General features: G+C 39.6%; 1 protein-coding gene across 1 annotated transcript in view; it reads right to left on the reverse strand.

Annotated features, from left to right (window-relative positions):
* Window positions 1-21,953, reverse strand: part of LOC124788778 — a 160,823-nt gene extending 138,870 nt beyond the window's left edge. The window contains exons 1-2 of the mRNA XM_047256060.1: window positions 21,846-21,953; window positions 15,837-15,929 (exon numbers count right to left, since the gene is read on the reverse strand). Of these exons, the coding sequence (XP_047112016.1) occupies window positions 15,837-15,929; window positions 21,846-21,953 (201 nt within the window). The remainder of the gene's footprint in view (window positions 1-15,836; window positions 15,930-21,845) is intronic.
* Between the last annotated feature and the right edge of the window lie 3,705 nt (window positions 21,954-25,658).

Consider the following 25,658-nt stretch of genomic DNA (forward strand, 5'->3'; position numbering starts at 1 on the left):
TAACTATTGACACCTCTTACCACCTTTCTAAAAAGGGGTTTAACAATAGCAGATTTCAATCTCTGGAAAAATGCCTTGAGTTAGTGATTCATTACACTTTTCAGATAAGACTGGGTTGATTACATGGGAACAAATTTGTAGTACTCTATTGGAAACACCATCAAAACCAGATGAGCTTTTATTTTTGAGAGAATGTATAATTTTCTTAGTTTCAGAAGGAGAAGTTGGTGATACATTCACATGATTGAATTTTTTGAAAATTACATTTTCAAAATACAGCTGTGATTTTGCTCTTAAACTGTTTGTGCCTATGCTTTCTACTAAATTTGAGAAATGATTATTAAATGTATTTGTTATCTGTAACTCACCATTTATAGTCCATCCATTCAGTTCAGTGGAGCTGTTGTGTTGTGACTGGTTGTCCTGTCTCTCATTTCACTACATTCCATATTATCTTAAGTCTGTTGTCAGGAGTACTGATTTCTGACATCATGTGCATGTCCTTTGAATTTTTAATAACCCTTCTTAGTAATTTCGAGTATTTTTTTTAGTGTGCAACTACTGCAGGGTCCCTACTTGTTCTTGCCAAAAGATACATTTCCCTTTTCCCTTCGTAAGATATTTTAATCTGTCTAGTGACCCATATTTTTTAAATGAAGACACTGCCATTTCACTGTAGTGTTGTTTGTATAATTACACCCAGGTTTTGGTCTTTTATGTCATTTTCAAGTGACTGAGTTTATGTCATCAACATTAGAAGTATTGAACTTCACCATACCCTTAGTAGTATCATGGGTGTCACATTTGACCCACAGTAGGAAACCAACATTTTATTCATTTTTGGTTGGTGTTTTGAATGTCACCATGTTGACAATACGTTCAGGAAGACTCTAAAGTCTAACCAAAGGATGATTTGGTCTCTAAAATGAATAGAACACTATCAAATATAAATTTTCTGAGACAAACTTTTTTTATTTTAAATTTTACACAAGAAATTCCACAGTCTTTCATCAGTCATCGTTAAAACAATGTTACAACGTTTTTCATTCCAAAAAGGTTGAAAAGGAATCAATACATATTGTTTCTATGAGTACCAATAGCATTTTTAATTTTACAGACAAATTAAGTGCCAAGTATTTGTGAAAGATTTTAAAATGCGCCAAGTGACTAAAATGCTCTTCGTGTTTTCTTACTTATTGTAATTGAGAAACTAAAACATGAGAACAAATAACGTCAGTCTATAATTATAAATATTTGGAAATATTTAGGAGAAAAAACTTTACATAATTGCCTAAGCTGGGATGGACTCACAGTTCAGACACTCGACAAGAGTTTTTCATTGACAGCTTTTGCACGCATACTTGTTTCACTTGAAGCATATGTTCCATGTTTTACTCCCCTTTGTTGTTTTGTTGTTTACGTGAAACATGAAATTGACAACACCTTCTATTTCCATATTGACCAGCACCAGCATAAAGTGCCTGCAAACGGAGATTGGCTCCTATCTGCAGTTTGTAGAGGGCAGCAAGCTTGTCTGATACTCTGGGGATAAGGTCTTGGCGAAAAATCTTAGAGGGAAGTATAACTTAAAAATTGTGTGCTCGTTGATTATGGCAAGGTCAAGAATATTGTAAAAGACATGCACAGCCCATCAGTGGGTGCCAGCTTGTACACTGTTTTATCTAGCCATTTGGTCAACTATATCGATTCCACCCTTAGTTTCATTATAAAACTTCACAGTTTCTGGAAGTTTCTTCTCAGTATTCTCATTCACCTGACATCCAGAATGCATGTTAATCAGAAAAAGGATATTTTTTTTCTTTTTCCCTTGATATATTGTGAGAAGACTGTCGCCTGTCTTGTGTCCTGCGTGCAGTGCACCATCTCCGCTTCACACCATAGGAAGGACCTCTTTAAGTGATCTCCAATGAGTGACAACTAAGCATGTTCCTTTTTGTTTCAGCTCATCCGCCAGTTTCATGGAGTTGTCAGTCCTGATGTTCCATAAGGGCAACGTGGCTGACATCTGCTGTCGTGTAAGAGAACTGTCCCAGACAGAGGTGTAGGAAGACGGGGTGGCCCAGTTTTCCCACTCTAGAATATGTTACCCAGTAGTTTCCCCTGTGTCATTCTGTAGGTCTGTATGCCACCAGTCCATAGAAAATGGAAAGCCATGCTGATATAAAATATCGCCCGACCTCCGAATTCTTTGTATTTCACGTTGTTTTTGGTCCAAAGTGTCACAATATAATCCAACATCTTGTGAATGCTGTAAAGGCATGCCCAGAAATTATTTAGTGTCTGAATAATGGTGTTGTTGATATAAAATTGCTGCGTTAAAACGTGTGTGGGTCAAAAACGACCCACTTGATACTACTAGTATAACGAGTAACTTTTTCATACTTCCAGGTGGGCTCGGGGGATGAAATTTTGGTAAATTGTACAACCCCATAAATGATGAAAAGTCACAGGAATGTTTGGTCCTGGGACAATTATGGACAGGGCTATGGCCCTCAAAAAGCCATCATGGGTAAAAAATGACCCACATGGTACTTGAAGTGTTAACATATATTGCAGGACACCAAGCTCAAAATTGGCCATAAATTGAGCTTCGTGTCCTGCAACATATGTTAATCACATGAAAATGGCATAAAAGGATAAAATATGGCTCATAAGTAAATAAACAACAATACAGTGAAATGGCAGTGTGTTCATTTAAAAATTATTGTATGGCTGTTGCTCAGCAACATCAAAAACTGTTTAATGATCCATAGTTTTTTACCTGGCTAGTTTAGTGATCCTTTTGACTAGCTTATTTAGGAAGCTATTTTCAAATAATGATATGAATTTATCATGGAATAGATTAATTTTGTCTCACCATGTGGTTAATGATAAATTACATCCCATGTCATCTCCTGTAAACTATTCTTAAAAACTTTGTTTGGAGCCATTAATTATTCTAACTGATTTCTACTGAGAAGTGTCCATATTGTAAGGTATCATGATCAGAGAGACCATTTGTTAGTGGGTAAGCAGTTGTTTCCTTACACTGAGCTTCATCAAACAAAATATTATCAATTAGGGTCCTACTATCTTTATCCACCCATGTTGGAAAGTTAATTACTGAGACAAAACTTTAGCATCCAAATAAGGTTTCCACATCATTTTTCTTATCAGAATCCTTTAGAAAACATACATTGAAATCACCTCAGACTATTAACTGCTTGTTGCTGTCTGACAGACAGCATAGTAAGGAATCTAGATTCCTCATAAACAGTTCAAAATTTCGGAGTGGGGATCTATAGACAGTTACAATTAAAAGTGAACTGCAGGGTGCCTCATGAAAGATGCCTGGGAGGGGTCCACAGGTCATGTGCCATGTTTGATGGCTGTTGCCACTGCGTCTGCCAGTTGTCACCATGCGTAGTTCGCGGACACCACTACTTTACGTGTACCACCACACTTTGTGACTGAGTGTACTGGTGTTTTCTTTTAAGTTTTCTTGTCAAGTTTAATCACTTAAAATAACATTGCTAGATGTCATTATTGCAACTGCACTAAGTCCAGGACTTTCCCTGTCCATATGTTGCTGGACCTCACCATCAGACAGAAACACTGTGCGTGTCTTCTATACTGTTCTCCTGAGTGTTCAGGTGTTTTGTTTTGAGTTTCCTGTTGAGTTTCCATTTGGTATGGTACACACAAAGAATAATGAGTGTTTCTTGTGTTGAAATATCCAAAAACAGAATCATATGTGGAATGTCAGCTTGAATTCAGACAGAAATTTTCCAGTGTGCATGTTCCCAATGATTCAATGAGACACAAATTAGTGAAGAAATTTCAAGAGACTGGATCTGTGTTACGCAAAGGAACGCCTACAGAACCTACTGTTTTAACTGAAAATAAAGTATATGTGACAAGGGAAACCTTGGAAAGAACTCTAAGAAAATCTTTGCATCATTTGGAACTTCAAACTGGTGTGTCACGAACATTCACTCACATAACTGTGCACAAACAGAAATTGAAACCATACAAAATAATGGTGCTGCAAGAACTGGGGAACTCAATGCATGATGTGAAAACAGGAGTGTGGTGTGCAATTAGTGCAAGATGAATTATTGGACCAATATTTTTCCACAAAACGGTACGGTATCTCCAGCCTACCTCTACTGAATCAATATCGAAAGAACACTGTAGTAAGCCATATAGGCCTTTCTATTGTCTCTGAAATAAACTTAGGGACACCTCCAATGCCTAACAGTATTACTTTTCAATGGCATGTGTGTAAACAATATGCTGCATACTTTTTTTCAAGAACCAACACCTAGCAAAAAGATGTACAGTTATTTCTTTCAAGACAATGCAAGACCACACATTGTCAATGCTTAAATGGCAGCAATACAAAGTGTTTCTGATGATAGGATGGTTGACTGTCCTCCTCATTCTCCTGATCCAAATCTGTGTGATTTTTATCTTTGGGGTGTGTTAAAAGACAAGGTGTATGCAACCAATCCCCACAAGCTCAAATAGTTGGAAGACAGGGTTCAGCTTGTCATTTCCCATATTGCAACAGACAAAATACATCAAGTGTTTGCTAATGTGTTCAGGAGATGTCAGGCTGCTCTTATCACAGAGGGACATCATTTTGAACACCTACTGTAAATAAAGGTAAGCTTAAGTTAATCAGATAGCAACATTGTTTATGCTTTACTCAGGGGAAGCATGCGCACAGCCAACTACTGACAGATTAGTGTCCGAGAGTCGGGTGTGGTGATGGCCAGCAGATGCGGTGGTTGGTGGCCATGCTGCACAACTCACAGACCCCTCCCAGGCATCTTTCATGAGGCACCTCATCTACTATATCTGCAACTAGTAGTACTTCTGTATCTTCCTTAATAAAGGACCATTTGAAAATTAAGTTCCAGACTGCAGTTCCTGTGGACACTAACTTTGCTGCTATTCACTCCTTTTACATACGAGTAGAATTTGTTGAGGTTTTGTAAGAGACTTTGGTGGACGTAGTTTTTATGGGGATGTAATTAGTCACTAAATATTTCATGTTTTTTTTGTTATGTTGTTAACAGAGCTTTCGGTATCTACTTCTGGTTTGTTCCTATACACATACACATGAGAGGAGATTCCACTTCTGACTTCCTAATAGTACACCATCCATTTTCATGAAAATTCACCTAGATCAAGAAGATTTTTTACAAGAATTATGTCAATTCTTAGTGCCTCCAGAAATAATGTAAACATCTGTTTCACTTTAACACCACCAATCTTAAAATTACCTGACTTCCAAATTCAATGATTGTCTTTACTTTTCAACCAGATATTCACAGATTTTTTTCAGTTAATAAGTGTTTGTGCTGTTGTTAATAGCATTTACATTTGTTGTTGCCTCTTCAGTTTTCTTCTCCTCCTTTATGCATTCAGATGAAACATTCCCAAAATCAAAAATTAAGCATCGAGTATCCTTGCTCAAGTAATCACAGTCAGTTGCCAGTGACCACCAGGACCAAAGATGAGATGCTTTATATTTAGATTTGAGCTATGATTTTGGCGTTCTTGTTATCTGAATCTTTGTTATTAGAATTTCCAAAATATTCATTGATGTAACTTTTTCTTTTGTTTTTGGGAATGACTTCACAGTATTTTTAAAATGCCTCAGCTTTTCATTAAATTCTTTTATATTTGCTATGGCATAAAGTAGAAGTTTTTGCATGATTTTCTTCCTCTCTCATCTGTCACATAATGTAACAGCAAGTCATTTTCAGTATCAGCATGACAGGCAAGCTCTTTCATTACAAGACTCTTTAAGATATTCTTCTTTTTTTCTTCTTTTACAATCATCATAATTTGTGAGACTCTGCAGTACTGGCTATGATACTGAATTCTTGTTGCGAAGCTGTTTCAGGGCAGCCTATGATTTAAGAACCTTCTCACCCTGAATAAAAATCTTGGGTAAGCCTTCGAGTGCCACCAACCCCCTAAAATAAAATTTAAAAAATAAATAAAATAAGTAATAAAAGATGCAAGCATTTCAATTAGTTCCATATTATTAAAACTGCTGTTTTATCAAAGTCAAAGATTCACTTTTTAACTGGATAACCTCACTGCCATTCCATGTCTTAAGTGTACCCTCCAGACAGAGGAAAGGATGTAATGAAAACTGTGATTCACTTTTATCATCTGTTTCTGTTAGAGATTCTTTTTTTTTAAAAAAACTCAAACTTTTATCATTACCCTTTGGATTTCATCATCTTCATCATCATCAGCATAATTACCTTACTATTCACATTCTATCATTCTATATCATTGTTAATTTTCAATGCAAGTTATTCTATGTTGAATACATAATAACACATTTCAGTAATTATATTATTTTTCCACTGTCTCTACACAGTACATTTCAGATGTCTACAGCTTGTGGTCTAGTGGTTTGCAAACCTGCATCTATATTATGGGGCCCTGTGTTTGATTCCCAGCTGGGTCAGCAATTTTCTTCTCTCAGGATCCAGGTGTTTGTGTTGCCCTTATCATTTCATCTCACCTTCATTGATGTACAAGATGCCAAAGTGGTGTCAGATTGAAAGACTTGCACCAGGCAACCAAAAAATCCCAGATAGGAACTCCCAGCTAATGATAACACACTATCATTTAAATTTTTTCCCCTCAGAATGTTCCCACTCTCACTTCTGAAAATGTTCTTCAGTAATTATCTTCTCCTCTTCATCTTCACCAGCTCTTGTGTGAAAAGCAAAGCTACAAAATTCTTTCATAAGATTTTTTTCTGCCATACAGAACTGTGTCAAAATTATTTTGTGTAAAGAGGTCATATTTTGATTTACTTTTTCTGATTTTGTCTAACATTACCATTTCTAGGTATTTTATCAACTTGTTTTCCTCTTGTCAACATTCCACAATAACCCCAACAAATACGTGATAACATCTCAAAATTAATGTATAGGTAAACCTTTGATTGCAACTTTCAGCACAGCATTACAAGTCCACACTAGTTTCATCTAATAATTTTGTTTCATTGGTTACGTCTCCTTTCATGGCACTGTGTACAATTTCTCCATGTGTTGTTCTGTTACTGCTAAACACAAGTAAAATGTGAATCCTCAATGTAGAACCGAAACCCACACAACCACACATTGCTACATGTTCATTGGCAAAACTGCTCTCAAGAAAGATTGTCACAAATGTCATAGCTATGTAGCCAAAAATAGACTTGTCAGTCACTTCACTGGTAAAAGTACAGGCCCCAAAATTGGTAGGAAAAATGGTTCCATGTTTCATGCGATTACTACCACAGTTACAAAGTCTAGTGACATATTACATAAAAGAAACTAACTAACAGAACAATGTGATTCATGTCTTCACAGTGACCATAGTTTCTCTGTGAACATAAAAAAACTATGCTACATTATTTGGTTTATTTTGTGTATCACTTACCCAGTTGGCAGAAAAAAAAACTGTTAAATCACCATTAAAATTCAATATCATTATCCAAAAACATTGTAAACTATAGTAAATTATACTGGGTATATGCATCCATGTTGTCAGAATGATCACAACAAATCCATTTAAATATAAAAAGGAATAATATAAAACCATTATTTCAAAATTATAAGTATTTGAAAAGGTGAACGTAAAATATGAATATTGAAAAATACAACTTGTAAATACACTCTAAGAGGGAAAAAAAGAGGATGCACCACAGAGGAATTGTCTGAATGGGATGGAATCACAGTTTAAGAAAACTTGGATGATTTATTCAAGAAAAAGAGCATCACAGATTGAGCAAGTCTGTAACACATTGGCCCATCTCTGGCCCTTGCGCAAGCAATAATTTGGCTTGGCATTGACTGATAGAATTGTTGAATGTCCTCCTGAGAGATATCATGCCAAATTTTATCTGGTATGTTTAACTGCCAACAACCCAAGCTGGTTGGAGGATCCTACTCATAACGCTCCAAACATTCTGAACTGGAGACCTTGCTGACCAAGGTAGGGATTGGCATGCATGAAGATGCAGGTGAACATTATCATGCTGAAATGTAAGCCAAGGATGTATTGTCATGAAGGACAACCAGATCAGGTATAGACTATCATCAACTTACTGCTGTGCTGTGAGGATGCCACAGATGACAACCAAAGGGATCCTGCTTTGAAATGAAATAGAACTCAAGACATCACTCCTGGTTGTCAGGCTGCGTGGTGGACAACAGCCCAACTGGTATCCCACCACTGTCCAGAGCATCTCTAGACCTGTCTTTGCTCATCATTGGGGCTCAACTCAAAGTGGGATTCATCACTGAAGACAATTCTACTCCAGTCAATGAGATTCTGGGCCAAAGTCATGTCTGGAGATCCCCCAGACGTTAGTGGGATACCAACCTGACTCATTCAGCCTGAGAACCAGGAGTGATGGTCTGGGATGCCATCATCTCTTTTTATAGCAGGACCCCTTAGTTCCTATTGCTTGTCTTCATGGTTGACCAACCCTACCTTGACCAGCAAGGTTGTCAGATTTCTCACCAATTGAGAACATTTGGAGCATTATGAACAGGGCTCTCCACCCAGCTTGGGGTTTTGACAATCTAAAGTGCCAATTGGACAGAATTTGGCTCAATATTCCTCAGGAGAACACCTAAAAACTCTATCAATCAGTACCACAATGAATAACTGCTTGCATAAGGAACAGAATTGGACCAACATGTTACTGATGTGCTCAGTTTGTGAAGCTCCTTCTGAAATTGTTGTCATTTGCTTGTCTGTACATGTATGCCACATCTGCCGACTTCCATCCCATTCAGAAAAGTCCTTCTTCATGTATCTTTCTTTCTTTCTTTTATTGTTTTATCTCAGAGCATATAAAAAACTAATACTGTTATAAGAAGATCAGTTGGAACAGGTTTCTATTTTTCTTGTTTTGCACTTCCTTTGTTAAGGGATATAGTAAATAGATGGCAGTAAGTAGTGAGAGTTGGAGATAAGACACAAATACGGCATGGTCACCAGTTTTATGTAACAAGAATTTAACCTGGTGTAGTTGCAACAAAAATAAATGAAATCTTACAAAAAAAAAACTGCTAATAAATTACGAAACAAAATTGCTGACCATAACTTAACTTCAGGGGAAGAAATGTGTTTGCTCACAGGCACATATAAAAGTAGAAGTTACACATTAATCAGCTTTTGAACTAACGACTCTTTCATCAGGGAGGACACAGAGAGAATTTGAGGAAGGTAACATGAAGATGCAGGATGTCCATGATGTACCATCGTGCTGTCATAGTTCCCTCAGTCACACATATTTGATGGCTCCCCACACTGTAATTCTGGGAATAACACCCTCTTGCCTCTCCAACACACTGTAAATATGGGACCTCTCCTCAGCCTGCCACCATACTCATCAACAATTGTCATCCAGGGTAGTGAAAAGCCATGATTCATGGCTGAAAACACTGCAATGCCATTCATCAGCAGTCAATGCTTTGCAGTCATTGTTTTACTGTAAACATAGTCATTTGTGTTGTGACATTAATGGCAGCCTACGTATGGGTTGGGAGTTTCCTAGTTCAGCTGCTGTTAGCCTCTGGCCTATAGTGCAGGATGATACACAAGGTTTCAGGGAGCCCAGGGAGTCATCCAATAGCAGATGCAGATGGAAAGAGATTAGGATATTCTTGGTGCATGGAATCCTCCTTTGAAGTGATCACGTGTGGAACCTTGGCAATGAGTATGCCTGCCCTCAAGCTACCATGTAGCCTAACATCAGGTCACTGTCACATCTGAATGCCCCATAAATCTGGATATTGCATGATTTGACCAGATGGCCAAATGGAGTTGCACAATGAAGTGCCTTTCAAACTCTGCCAGGTGCTATAAGGGCCAATCAAATGAAAATGAGACAGACGGCATAAAATAAGTACACTGCTTATTATCTTAAAAGTAACTACCAAAACTGTTAATAAATTTATCTTACTTTGAGAGAAGACTGCCAAAGCTTTCACAGAAAACTGTTTGCAGTTACCTACAGAACTGTGATTGTACCCAAGCATGCACCTCTTTGTCCAAAGCAAATCAACAGTTACAAACGTCTTCCTTCAGGGCTCCAAAAATATGGAAATTGCATGGGGAGAGATTAGGACTGTACAGAAACATGTAAAGGCTTCCCAGAAAAACTTCTGCAGCATAGTCCAAATGCCCAAGAATGTTGATGGCCAGCATCATACTGTTGCAGGATAATCCCCACCCACATGTTGCCAAAGTTGTTTTGGATTATACTGCTGAAGCTTCACTGCAAAAGCCATTACATAGCCTTCATTCAGTCCTGATCTGTCCCCATGTGATTCCTACATTTTTGGAGCCTGCAGAAAGACATTCATGGCCTTCAGACGAAGAGGTGCATGGCTGGATATAAGCATGGTTCCATAGACAACTGCAAACATTTTTCCATGAAGGCATTGACAGTCTTGTCTCACAGTGGGATAAATGTATGAACAATTATGGTGATTACTTTTAAAATAATAAACAATTTACTTACCTTTATTTCATCTGTGTCATTTTTATTTGACTGCCCCACAACATAATGCTCTCTCACATAAGTATGCTGCATCTCCATGTTCTTCACACTGATCACTCAGTATCCAATGCTATTCATGCTCCTAAAATATCCTAACAGTCCAGGTAACAATGCTAAACACTAACAACACTAATTCACTCTGTAGGCCATTCTTCCTGTCACACAGAATTGAGAAATTCAACAATTTATATACCTGCCACTTGTGATCTGTCATATGCAAAGTTACACTGACAACCAACCATGTACTGTGGGTACTTAACTTTTTTTTCTCAGGCAATTTTATGTGTTTGTTGGAATTATGTAATACATTTATATCGGATATGAGAAAGTTCCAGAACATCGTTCTAGAATAAGTTATATCGAGTATGTTCGAGAAGTATCGATTGTGGTGACAGCTATGTTTGTGTATATACGCGTGAGTGGTGAGGCGCAATAGATAGTCTTCGTGTGTCTTTTGTAAAGTGAACATATGTATATTTTAATAAAGTATTTTATAAGTAAAAGTGTGAACGTGATTCAAAACATGGTAGCAGAGCGTGGTTATTGAAAAGAAAAGTAGAAGTTAAATATTATATTGTGGCCGTCGCGTGTTATTCAGAAAGTTCGACATGGCTGATATAACTATTCCTGTATTTGATGGCGAGGACTATGAGAACTGGAAGCAGCGGATAATCATGTACCTAAAAATGAAGAAATGCCATACAGTGACTACGAGGGCAAAAGTGAGCTCAGACAACGAAACGTGGGATGAAGAGGACTTGAAGGCTATCAACTATATTTATGGTGCAATCACAAATAAGCAACTAGAATTCGTGAGTGACAGAGAAAGTGCTTTCGAGATCATGAAGAAATTTGATGAATTATATTCGAAAGAGTCTACAGCCCTTCAAATATTATGCAGAAACAAGTTGGACAAATTGAGGTTAAGTGATTACAGTGATACGGGGACATTTTTCAGTGCATTTGAAAAAACTGTAAATGAGCTGAAATCTGCAGGCGCTAAAGTAACGGAAAAGGAGAAGTTAAATTATATGCTGCGAACGTTACCAGAGTCAATGAGCTATATTGGGGACGTCTTGAAGGAAGAGGACCAGACAGTTGAATATGTTAAAAGTAAGATTCAATTATTGAATGCAAAAACTGGAAATGAAGAGGTAAAATCAAATGCATTTCACACAGAAAGAAAATTGAATTCAAGAAATCAGGAGCAAGTATGTTATCGATGCGGCAAAGCAGGTCACTTCAAACGTGATTGTAACCAGGGAAGAACAAGTAACAGAGGCACATGGCATCGTGAAGTACATTTTCAAAGTAGCGACAGAGGTAATGGAAATATGCAGCATGGAGGCTATAGCAATGTACAGCGTGGAAATTACGGCAACATGCAGCGTGGAGGTTATGGCAGCAGGCAACGTGGTCGAGGAGAGCAGCATGGTTTTAGCAGCGGTCGGCATCACAGCAAGCAAGGTTACCATCAGAGTGATCATGGTATGAGTAGTTTTATAACAGAGGTTAATTCTATGATAGGTCAAAATAGAACAGTAGAGTCAAGTAACAACAATCAAATTCAAGTCAATTGGTTATTAGACAGTGGCTGTACTGATCATGTTATTAATAATGAGGAATATTTTTCTAAGAGTATAACTTTAAAACAACCTATAAATGTAAAAATTGCTGATGGAAAAATTTTGCAAGCTACTAAAGTTGGTAATGTAATTAGTAATTTTCCTGTCTATGATCAAATGGTTCGAATTAATATGCGAGATGTTTTCTTTGTAAAAGACATAGACAAAAACTTGATCAGTTATGCCAAAATTACAGATAATCACAAAATTGTATCGGTAGGGAATAATGCTAAAATTTTTGATAAAGCTAATGGATTGATTGCGATTGCATGGAAAGAGAGTCGGTTGTATAAAATGAGTAGTACTATTAATAAAGGAGAAGTTAATGTTAATGTTATGAGTAAAGACAATAATATGACAACAAAGAAAAAATGGCACCGCATTTTGGGACATGTTAATTTCAATTATCTAAATACTTTATGTAAACATCAATTGTTAGATGGGGTTCCTTCAGAACTAGAATCAGAATTTATGAAATGTAAAATCTGTATCAAAAACAAAATGCATAATGTTCCTTTTAAAAATAATAGAACCAAAGCAAAAGAAATCTTAGAAATTGTTCACACAGATCTAAATGGGCCTCACTCAACTACTGGAATGCATGGGGAAAGATATTTTCTTTCTTTCATTGATGATTACAGTAAGGCAGCTCGTGTTTACACCATAAAATCTAAAGATCAAGTATACAATTGTTTTGTAGAGTATATTAATGAAGTTGAGAATCTCACTGGGAAAACTGTTAAAAAGATAAGATGGGACAATGGGAAGGAATATTTAAATGAAAATGTCTATGAATTTGTGAGACAAATAGGAATTGTATTGAATGTTTGTCCACCTTATGTGCATGAGCTTAATGGTACTGCTGAAAGGTATAACAGATCCATCATGGACATGTCTCGGTGTCTGCTAGCCGAAGCACGAGTAGACACAAGATTTTGGCCTGAAGTGGTTTGTGCAGCAGCGTACCTCAAAAACAGAACTTTAGCTAACACCATTGAAAAGAAAACTCCTTATGAGATATTACTGGGAAAAGACCTAATGTTAATCATTTGAAGTTGTATGGAAGTAGAGTTTTTGTAAGAGTACCTGAGCAACTGAGGAAGTCGAAATGGGATAGGAAAGCCGATTTGGGGGTTTTAATGGGTTATTGTGAAGTAGGCTACAGAGTGCTAATAAATAATAAGATAGTTGTTGCTCGACATGTGGACATTGTTGAAAGTGGTGTTAAATGTATTGGGTTTAAAGATTATGATTCAGTAAGTGAATATTCTAGCGATTCTGAACACGAAAGTATAGAAAATGAAACTGAACTAATAGAAAAACAGAAGGAAATTGAGAAAAATGAAAAGCTTTCTGATAATCATGAACCAGAGAAAGTACTTGAGTTGAGGAGATCATCTAGAGAAAGAAAACCAAAAATATTAAATGATTATGTTTACAGCAATTTTATTTATGTAAACTTTTGCAGTGCAAATAGTCCAGAAAGCTTTGAGGAGGCGATTAACAGCGCCGAATCAAATTATTGGGAAAAAGCGATGAATAAGGAAATTGATTGTTTGAACAAAAACAAAACATGGGAATTAGTAGATAAACCAGTTGATAAAGAAGCCATTGATGTAAAGTGGGTTTTCACAAGGAAATCAGAAAGTGTTTACAAAGCAAGATTAGTTGTCAGGGGGTTTCAACAAAAAGAAGTCGTTGAGGATATTTATTCTCCAGTAACCAATATGCAAACATTAAAGATTTTGTTGTCATACTGTTGTCAAGAAGGTTTGGTTATAGAACAAATGGACGTAGAGACTGCGTTTCTAAATTGTAAAGTTTTATCTGAAGTTTATGTAAAGCAGCCAAGAGGATATGATGATGGTACGGATAGAGTCTGTAAATTGTATAAAGCATTGTATGGTTTGCGAGAAATCTCACGAGCTTGGTACAATTGTCTTGACGAGTTTTTAAGAAGTTTAGGTTTTAAAAGGAGTAAATATGATTATTGTCTTTATGTATTGCGAGATGGAGATGTCTTGATTTATTTGATTATTTTTGTCGACGATTTGCTCATTTGCTGTGTGAGAAAAGAAAAAATTGTTAAGATTAAGAACTTATTGTCAAAACGATTTAATATGAAAGATTTAGGTGAGGTAAAAAGATATCTTGGCATCGATATTAATTATGATTGTGAAACAAGAGTTATGAGTTTGAGTCAAGAAAAATATATTGATCCGTTAGCTGCGAAATATAAAATTGAAGATTCGATCTTGTACAAAACTCCAATGGAAGTAAATTTAAAGTTAGAACCAGCGTATGAAGATTGTAATGACGTTAGATATAGAAACTTGATAGGTGCACTCTTGTACGTAAGTTCGGGTACTAGACCAGATATTAGCTATAGTGTGAATTACTTGAGCAGATTCCAAAGTTGTTACAGTAGTACTCATTTTAAATATGCTTTGAGAATTTTGAAATATTTATATTTAACTAAAGATTTGAAATTAAACTATTGTAGGAATGAAAGTGCTGAGATATTAGATTGTTTTGTGGATTCAGATTGGGCAGGTGATAGTGTGGATAGAAAGTCAACTTCTGGTTATGTAATTAGATTATTTGGTAATGTTGTATTTTGGAAGTCAAGAAAACAAGTGAGTGTTACAAAGGCTTCAACTTTCGCAAAATATGTAGCATTGTCTGAAGCTGTAAGCGAGGTGAAACTTGTACATGATATTTTAGACATTTTTAATGTTAAATTTGAAAAACCTATTGTCATATATGAAGATAATTCAGGAGCATTAAATATAGCGAAGTTTGGTAATTTTACAAAGAATTCAAAATACATAGAAGTGCATTACCATTTTGTGAATGAGTATTATTTACAGGGACTCATTGATATTGTTAAAGTAGATTCAAATGAAAATGTTGCAGATATATTCACAAAGTCGTTATGTAAAGAAAAATTCATTAAAATTAGGAATATGTTAAACATCGCGATATAAATGTAAGGAGGTGTGTTGGAATTATGTAATACATTTATATCGGATATGAGAAAGTTCCAGAACATCGTTCTAGAATAAGTTATATCGAGTATGTTCGAGAAGTATCGATTGTGGTGACAGCTATGTTTGTGTATATATGCGTGAGTGATGAGGCGCAATAGATAGTCTTCGTGTGTCTTTTGTAAAGTGAACATATGTATATTTTAATAAAGTATTTTATAAGTAAAAGTGTGAACGTGATTCAAAACAGTGTTTTTAATGTCTTTTGTACATGGTTCTTTATAATTTTAAACATTACCTCAATTTTTTGTATTATATGTGACATTATAAATCTTGAATTAATCATTGAAAAACTTCTGTGACTCTCAATAGAAACCAAGAAACTTGTATGATAGCATTTGCAGTAACTACAGTGACTTGTTTCTATGGCAATAGTGGAATTGCTTAATTTGTGAAACATATCACATGGGCTAGAGAACTAAGACAGAATGCAGTAGTTGATGATGGTAATGAATCATTTATAACTTTATGACAAGTTTCTTAGTATACCTTATCATAAAAAATATTGTTTTTCATCAGACTCCTGTTTTGCTTAGTGTATGTATTCCATGTATACTTATTCCATACCTTCTGTTTGCAACTGAAATTTGTCTTGGTACCAGTCCAGTTGTTCTGGAATAATTCTTGCAGGTCCTTGAATTTAGAATTAACATCATTTATCTAGAAAACATATTACAAAAGGCATTAATCTGCTGTTATTTGTTGGCACAAATACATTACAACAGAGCAAAAATGAAAGTAAAATACAATAATACTTTTGAATCTTGGTCACCAAACAAACACAATAAGAAAAGTGGGCATATTTGTCAGCAATGATGACAATTAGTAAGTTACATTTTACTAAGCAGGTAGAAATTGGAGCAGCAGTAATCCACATTTCTTCAAAACTAAAAACACTTATGAGAATAAAATAAGATAAATATGTAACTATAATAGCAATATGATTCACTAAATTAAGCACATGTCCCTGTTATCAGCAAAGACAATTAAATAAAACATTGATTTTTAAGACAAATCTACAATGATGATAAAGAAGGTGGAAAGAGTGAATGATATATCCAAACTACCTGTACCACAAACTAGTTAAAATATAACACTGCAGAACAGTAGTAAAACCATAATTCAAATGTCTCACACTAAATTATAATAACTCAGATGCATAATATTAGTACACATAAGAGTAAATATTCAAGGCGTTCCAGTCCGAGCTGCCAGAGATAATGGTCATACATGCTTCAACTGTGCTTGCTTGTGTGAATTTGTATGTTCTTTCTTTTCTGAAGAAGGCTTTGACCAAAAGCTAACTGTGTAACAGTCTTCTTGTTGTGCCTGTCTGTAACTTCGTGTGTCATCTTTACAATGAGTAGCAATCTATCCTTTACTAGTATTTTTAACATTCAACAATGATTAGATAAATATTGAACTTTTCCTTCCAGTCAACTTAAACTGCTTTCAAGCACTTCCAAAGATAATTTTAAATAAAAGAGAGAGGGACCTAGCAAACTGAACAAGATACCTTAAAAATCTGTAGTAGTATTCTTCAGAATGAAGTTTACTTTAGACCAAATCTAAAACTAAATTTCTCATACTACATTTCCCTAACAACTACCACACTGCTCCTAATCATCCACACTCTACATCATCCATTACTGCTCTGGAAGTGAAGAGGTTAACTACAGGATTTTCCAGGGTTTTAGCTGATTTTCTGTAGAATTATCCTTGACTTTACTCAGCTCTTGAGGCTGTGGGTGTACTTCTGTCTTCTTGCTCTGTTTCCCTTTCCTCACTGTGGTTGAGGCACCCTTTCATGTACAGATAAGTATTTCATTAATATTGTATACCCAAGAGGTAATGTGAAAGAGTAAGAATTAGAAAAGAGAGAGACAAAGGAGGTAAAAGGAGAAGAGAGAGAAACAGGAAGGAGAGTGCAAATAATCATAAGGATAGTCTGGATGGTATAGAGGAGGCAAAGGATGAACATGAGGAGCAAAAGAAGTAATATTATCTGTGTTATTCATGCTCACCTGTAATCAGAAACATAATAGACATACTGCATATTGAACTTCCTTTGACTGAGGTCTTTCAAGACTGTTAAGAGGGATCTACAGTACCGGTAGCTTTTAAGTTCACACAGGTCAGTCATATCACTTGAGTGAGAGATAGAAAGAGAGATGTAGCTTCAGGTAACTTAATTTGTTACTAAAATGATTGCATGGATTGCTTTTAATCTGATGTTTAGGACTATTCACTTCAAAAAGATTACTTTTACTGCACTGGCACTGACAGCCTCTCATAAACATGTATATTTGAATAATATATTTCAAGCAACTGTAGTTAAGTCACTGCAGCAGCATTCACAAATCATCTAAACTTGACACCTGAGTAGTTGTCAGTGACTGCAGTATGCAGACAGAATAATTTATGTGATTCTTCTGTTTCTCCCGGCGTATTTGCTGCTCGAACAGTCCACGGATATACTGCTGGTTCATAGTGTCCAATAGGCACAATATTTCGGCGATCAGACATGTCACCATCGTCAGGTGTGCTGACGAACTGAGCTCCTGAGATGTAGCCCAGATGGAGCTCAGTTTGTCAGCGCACCTGACGATGGTGACATGTCTGATCGCCGAAATATTGCACCCGTTGGACACTTTGAACCGACAGTATACCTGTGGACTGTTCAAGCAGAATAATTTATGTCAGAATGGACAAGTGTGAAAGTATTGCAGTCACATGTGTAAATGCAATGCAAAGATTGCTTTTATCATTTTTATGAAAGAAGTTGACAAACTTCATTGAGATCAGCACTGTGAATCACCTTTGAGAGTTTACCAACTATGACCTACACAATTTGTAGTAACACTGTTCACGTTTACGTAGCACTTCACTTAGCATAGACCGGGACTGTGTCCTAGGCATGCCCAATGTTAACTGACTGGGCACGGCCCGTGCTGCCGGAGTTGTTGTTGTTATGCCGGCAGAGGTCACATCTGAATTCTCGCGTGCCCTCTGGTGGGCGGGACTATACTTGCGGCAACTACCGTCCGTGACGCGCCGTGCCGATGTGCACCTCCCGCGATCTTTCTGGTGGCTACTGCACTCCTCCTCCTTCGGGGGGTGAAGCCACTGTGATCCACTGCATCGGAAGGTGGAGCATCGGGCAGGAGCAATGACCTCCACATCCATTGGAAGGCCGGAGTCAAGGGGATCTACCAACCCTCGAGCCGGAACCTTCGAATACGGCTGGAAGTGACCCACACGAAGAGGCCCCCATCGTCCCACCACCGGAGCCCAGGACAGAACGGGTGACAAGCTGTCAAACTCCGGATCCTGTTCCACCTCGGGAGGGGCAAGACCCAGTGGCGGGGACGATGGGGAAGGGACAACCACAGGTGAACCAGCCTCCTGAGAAACCGGGCCTGCGAGGGGGGCCAGCTCTCGCTGGGGCATCTCGAACAATGGCGATGCCGGTGCTGGAGCTACTGGAGGCTGCCAAGGCTGAGAACCATCGCAGTGCGGCAAAGTCACAGCGGGGAGAGGCGGTAACGTCCCCTGCGAAACCAACACAGGTGCCGGCAATGGGGAAGTCAGTGACCGAGAGGTCGGAGGGAGGGCGCCCAAACATGGACGTAGCTGATTTTGGTGACGACGTACCACCCGGTCCCCCGCCTGCAAGGTATAGAGCCGGCGGACATTTCGGTGCAGGACCACCGCCAGTATCCAACGTGGATTGCGACCAAACCCACGGGCCCAGACCGACATACCCAGTGGAAAGCCAGGTACTCCATTTTGCGAAGACTGGCGAGGACCAGGCCGGAGGAGGTGCAGCAGAGTCCTAGGTTGACGCCCATGGAGGAGCCCTGTGGGGCTGCGTTCTCCCATTGGCGTGGTCCGGTATGCCGTCAGGAAAAACGTCAATGCTTCCTCCGCAGGAAATTCGTGCACATACTTTTTCATCTGCGTCTTAAATGTGCGCACCATGTGCTCAGCTTCCCCATTCAATTGTGGATGGAAGGGGGGGGGGGGGGGGGGGGGGGGGAGAGAGCAAACGTGCCGAGTACCGAATCGCCTACAAAAATCCTGGAAGGTCTGCGAAATAAACTGCGGTCCATTGTCGGAGACCAGGGTGATTGGCAGTCCTTCCACAGAAAAGATTTTTGCTAGTGCCTGGATTGCAACTTCTGAAGTGGTTGAGGAGCAGCGAACCACATATGGGAATCGGGAATAAGCATCAATGACAATGAGCCAAAAGCCATTGAGAAACGGGCCCACAAAATCGATGTGAACACGTTCCCATGCTTGGGTTGCCGGCGGCCATGAAGAGAACACTGGCCTGGGAGATGCCTGTTGGCTCGCACACTGGGAACAGGTGGCCACCAACTGCTCAATTTCTCTGTCAATACTGGGCCAGTACACATGTCTGCAAGCCAAGGTTTTAGTACGGAAAACACCCCAGTGCCCCGCATGTAATAACGTGAGGACCTCCCTTCGTAAACTTGCAGGAACAACCACGCGAGGAGCTGTATCATCGGTAGCCAGAAGGAGAACTCCTTCCAAGACCGAGAGTCGGTCTCATAGAATAAAATAATTATGAAGAGGGTCAGAGGCCCGGCCCGGAGGGCGGGATGACCACCCCTGCTGAATGAGGTGAACTACTTGCCGGAGAACTGGGTCAGCTGCTGTTTCCCTGGCGACTCGAGAACTAGTGATCGGGAAGCCATCAACCGCTTGGTGGCACGCCACATCCAAATGAAAACACATAATCTCCTCTCGATCAAACGTAGGATCCAGGCCCACTGGAAGACGGGAAAGAGCGTCAGCATTGGCATGCTGTCCGGTGGGGCGAAAATGAATGTCATAATGGTACTTAGAGAGGAACAAGGCCCAGCGCTGTAGTCTGTGGGCCGCCCTATCCGGAATTTGAGAGGCGGGGCCAAATAACGATATTAATGGCTTATGGTCAGTGATTAACTGAAACTTCGTGCCATACAAGAAAGGGTGAAACTTGGTAACAGCGTAGACAATGGCCAAAGCCTCTTTTTCCACCTGGGAGTAATGGGCCTGTGCGGGACAAAGAGTTTTAGACGCAAACGCCAGTGGTTGCTCGGAACCATCAGCATTGCGATGGGCCAGGACCGCCCCCACCCCATACTGCGAAGCATCTGTAGCCAGGACCAACGGCTTATGGGGATCAAAAGTAGCCAAACAAGGCACTGACGTGAGGAGGCCCTTCAATGAGGTGAACGCTCACTCGCATGCAGGCGACCAATCAAAAGGAACACCCTTGCGCAGAAGGCAGTACAGGGGGCGGGCTATGGTGGAAGCCCTGGGAATGAACCGGTGGTAATAGGCTATCTTGCCTAAAAAAACTTGTAACTCTTTCAGTGAAGCGGGCCAAGGAAGGTCGACGATACCTTGGACCAAACTTCCTAGTGGCTGGATGCCGTGCCGAGAGATGGTGTAGCCCACACACTCAATGGACGGTTGGAAGAAATTGGACTTATGCAGGTTGCAACGCAAGTCCACAGACCTGAATTTGAGAAAGAGGGTGCGAAGGTTGTACAAGTGTTCCTTCGTGCTGCGGCCTGTGACAATTATGTCATCCAGGTAATTAATACAATGAGGAATTGGCGACGTGACGTGCTCAAGATAACGCTGGAATATCGCCGGGGCACTGGATATTCCGAAGGCCAACCGCTGGTATTGGTAAAGGCCAAACGGGGTGTTGATGACCGCCAGCCGTTTGGAGTCCTCATCAAGTGGTATCTGATGATAAGCTTCCGAAAGACCGATTTTCGAAAAATGTTGGCCTCTCGCCACGGCGGAGAACAATTCATCAGCACGAGGCAAAGAGTAGGTGTCCACCACCAATTGGGAATTAATGGTGACCTTGAAATCGCCACAAAGACGTAATTTTCCCGAGGGCTTCCTTACAATAACGAAGGGCGAAGCCCACTCACTAGAAGAAATGTGAAGAACGACTCCTAGGGCTGTCAGCCGGTCTAGCTCTTCCTTTACCTGAGGGCGGAGAGCCAAGGGAATCTGCCTCGCGCGTAGAAAACGCGGGCGAGCCGATGACTTCAAGGTTAAGTGAGGTTCAAAATCTGAAACACGCCCCAGGCCCTCCTCAAAAATATCTGGAAAGTCTGAGATCAAAGATTCCAATGATTGATAGGGAACATCTTCGGAGATCAACTGTATGGTGTCAGCGATAGAAAAACCGAAAGCTTGAAAGGCATCCAGGCCAAAAAGGTTAGCGGAGCTCGCATCACTGACAACAATAAAAGTAATAGGCCGAGTGACTGATTTGTAAGTCACGTCGGTAGTGAATTGACCCAGTAGGGGAATGAACTGTTTACCATAACCGCATAGACGCAGGGTAAACAGGCGCCAATGGGGGTGATCCAAGGCCGGAATAAGTTTGTGCATTCAACAACGAAACTGCCGTGCCCGTATCTACTTGCAGTTGTAACCGGCAGGACCGAACCGACACCTCGATAAAGAGTTTGCATGCTGATGCGTTGGGAGCTTGGCCCGATGAAACTTCCTGAATGTCAATGTCCATGTCCTCTGTACCTGCTTCCTTCGATTCTTTTGAGGCTGAGCGGCAAACTTTAGCAATGTGACCTTTTTTATTACATTTGCGACAAACAGCCCAACGCTGGGGGCACTCTGACCGATCATGATGTATAAAGCACGACGCACAGGATGGCAACAGGAGCCGGCGACCAGAATGCTGTTTACTCGCCGTGCGGGAGCGGCCATAACGGCCGGATTGTACCGCTCACACGTCGTCCACCCCGGACACAGTGGACGCGGCCGCGCCACCCTGAACCGCCGCGACGTCGCACCACACTTCCAGCTGTTGACCTGCGGTGAGAGAGACCGAACGAACAATGACGTCGCGTACCGTAACGTGAGCATACGACTCTCGCAACTGCTCCATGACAAAATGACACTTGCGACTAAGACCGTGCAGGGTAGCGGCCCACGCCCGGTAAGACTGATGGGGCTGTTTCTTGCATTGATAGAACTCGACCCTAGCCGCCACAACATGCGTGCGGCGGCGATAATATGAAGACAGCAATGAACACAATGCGTCAAAAGACACGTACGAGGGTTCCTGCAATGGCGATAGCTGCCGCAAAACTTGATACAGCGAGGGAGATATCCAAGACAAGAAGACAGCACGACATACCTCCGCATCAGCAACATGAAATGCCTGGAAATGCTGCCGAAGGCGATGTTCATATGCGTCCCAATCCTCCGCCGTCTTGTCATATGGGGGAAAGGGAGGGGGGAACGGCGCTGGAGCAGACGGCGTGGAGAGCAACGCCGGAAGCACTTGTTTCATGGTGGCCATGAGCTCTGTCTGCTGCTCAACCAAAGCCCACACTAAATCCTCCATGCCGTGGAGAAGCTGCGAAACCGGAACAACGACGCAACATGCGAAAGAACAACCCTACTCGTCGCCAATTGTGTAGTAACACTGTTCACGTTTATGTCGCACTTCACTTAGCGTAGACAGGGACTGTGTCCTAGGCATGCCCGATGTTAACTGACTGGGTACGGCCCGTGCTGCCGGAGTTGTTATTGTTATGCCGGCAGAGGTCGCGTCTGAATTCTCGCGTGCCCTCTGGTGGACAGGACTCTACTTGCGGCAACTACCGTCCGTGACACGCCATACCGATGTGCGCCTCCAGCGATCTTTCTGGTGGCTACTGCACAATTACTCAGAAGAACAGTAGATAACTGTAAAGAAAGAAGAGGTGAAAAACAAGCGCTAGTTCATATCTCATATCATCAGGGATAAGTTATGTCACTGTATAAATATTAATCCAGCCCAATGAGGAAAGATTTAGGAGATGATGACAAGCTACATTCAAATCCCATTATTTTGTTTTCAGTTGCTTTAATCACATGGGATACAGAAAATTTACTTGCAAACCATCAAGGATAAAATCCAGTTTGACTTAACAGATGTGAAGTACAGCAGAGCATGTTGCAACAAATAGTTAAAAATTGACTGCAAGAAGTATTGTAAAAGGCTCCAATCTGTTTTTAAAAAAGCAATGTACATGCACCATACACAAAAAGAATAACAATCCAGAGAAACATTAAAGAAGTAATTAAAAATTGTGAGTTGATGGTAATTAAGTAACCAAATGATAGCTTTCACAGAAATTACAAAATACTAACATCATTGGACACCAGTTCCAGTTACTGTCACCTCAAAAAATCTTAGATATTGGACCCGCTAATAAACAACCAAATATACAAGCATTATATGTACTATGGCAGACATGGTTTATATGACCTCCAGGCATTAATTTAAAAAAAAAAAAAAAAGCTTCTTAAAAAAAATTTAAAATAATCATTATCTTGCTAAAAGTTGTAATTTTACGGCTGTGATGATTTTCCTAGCAGAGTATTAAAATCTTACACTGTAGTGGCAGAACCCATCTTGAGCTTTCTTTGTAATCAGTCTAACACCTAAGAGAAATTTCCTGTCAGATTTAAATAAACAGCGTTGATAAAAATGTACACAGAAAAATTTTCAATGGGGAAAGCTTTACATCATTTCACAAATAAAGTGCTGGTAAAACCAACCAACAGAAACAATTCTAATGAATTAACAAATACCACCTGGACCACTATTTCTTTTATAAATGATTACCACTTTCAATCTACCCAGCAGGTCATCTTCAGATCTGACATCACAAGGTGTGATTGTCAACAGTGGTATGAGTGACTGAAAAGTAAGCAATGGAAACTTCAGGTTACAGATCAACAATGTAGGAAAAGATAGATTGCTACTTACCATAAAGATGATGTGATAAGTTACAGATAGGCACAATTAAAAGACATTTACATATAAGCTTTTGGCCACAGGGAGAGAAACACACACTTTTCATTCACACAAACAAGCACACCTCACACACACATGACCACCATGGCAGCTCAGACCAGAATGCAACTATCACATGAAATGGAAGTTGCAATCTAGAGGGGGCAGGGAGGGGGTAGGGATAGTACTGTACAGGTGGGGATTTGGGGGGGGGGGGGGGGGGGAGAGGTGTGCTGTCTGGTAGCATGTGCAGGGACTAGACTGCCAACAGGCTCAGTGTCAGAAGGCTGATGAACAGGGATGTGGGGAAAATGGAATGAAGGAGGAAAGGAGCGGGAAAGATGGGTGAGTGCACTGGCAGAGGTCAACAAATAGAGAGGGTGGAAGACAAGAATGGGGAGGAGGTGATAGGACAGACAGGGTGGAAACTGTTGGGTGGATGGTGTGGGGACAGTATGTTACCATAGGTCGAGGCTGGTAATCATTTATAAAAGAAATATAATTATGGGAGCGGGACATGTGTTGTAAGGATAACTCTCAGCTGCACAGTTCAGAAAGCTGGTAGTGGAGGGGAGGATCCAGATGGCTTGGATAGAGAAGCAGTCACTGAAATCAAGCATGTTATGTTCAGCTGATTGTTGTGCCACAGGGTGGTCTGCTTTGCTCTTGGCCACACATGTCAACTTTTTTTTAATTTTTTATTTTTTTTAGCTGAAATAACAATACTAATAGTATGAATATATGCAATACATCATTTGTTTCTATTAAAAAAATTCGTCAATGGAGTAGAAGGAGTTGGCCACTAGTAAGTCTTTCAGGCTCCTTTTAAATTGATCTTTATTTGTAACTAAATTTTTTTATGTTTGCTGGCAAATTATTGAAGATGAGTGTTCCTGAGTAGTGGACCCCTTTTTGAACTAAAATAAGTGCTTTTAAGTCTTTGTGCAGATCATTTTTGTTCCTGGTATTGTATGTATGAACTGAGCTGTTTGTTGGAAAAAGAGATATATTATTTAGGACAAATTTCATTAAGGAGTAAATATACTGAAAGGCAGTGGTTAGTATACCCAGTTCTTTGAAGATGTTTCTACATGACGTCCGTGAATTCACTCCACAAATAATATGTATTACACGCTTTTGAACTCTGAAAACTTTTATTTGACTTGAAGAGTTACCATATGACATTATGGAATGAAAGTAGGCAAAGTATGCAAGCTTTTTCATTTTTATGTCGCCTATGTCTGCTAACACTCGAATTGCAAATACAGATTTGTTAAGGCGTTTCTGCAGTTCTGTGGTGTGCTCCTCCCAACTGAATTTATTATCAAGTTGTAATCCCAGGAATTTAAGACTGTCAACCTCTTCTATCTGCTCTTTTTCATACTTTATGCATATGCTGGGTGGAAACCTCTTACAGGTTCTGAATTGCATGTAGTGAGTCTTTTCAGAGTTTAATGTCAATGAGTTGGCTTTAAACCATTTATTAATATCCATGAAAATATCATTAGCAGATCTTTCTAGAACTACACTCGACATACTAT

Source organism: Schistocerca piceifrons, chromosome 3 (genome assembly GCF_021461385.2).
Source record: "Schistocerca piceifrons isolate TAMUIC-IGC-003096 chromosome 3, iqSchPice1.1, whole genome shotgun sequence".
Classification (NCBI taxonomy): domain Eukaryota; kingdom Metazoa; phylum Arthropoda; class Insecta; order Orthoptera; family Acrididae; genus Schistocerca; species Schistocerca piceifrons.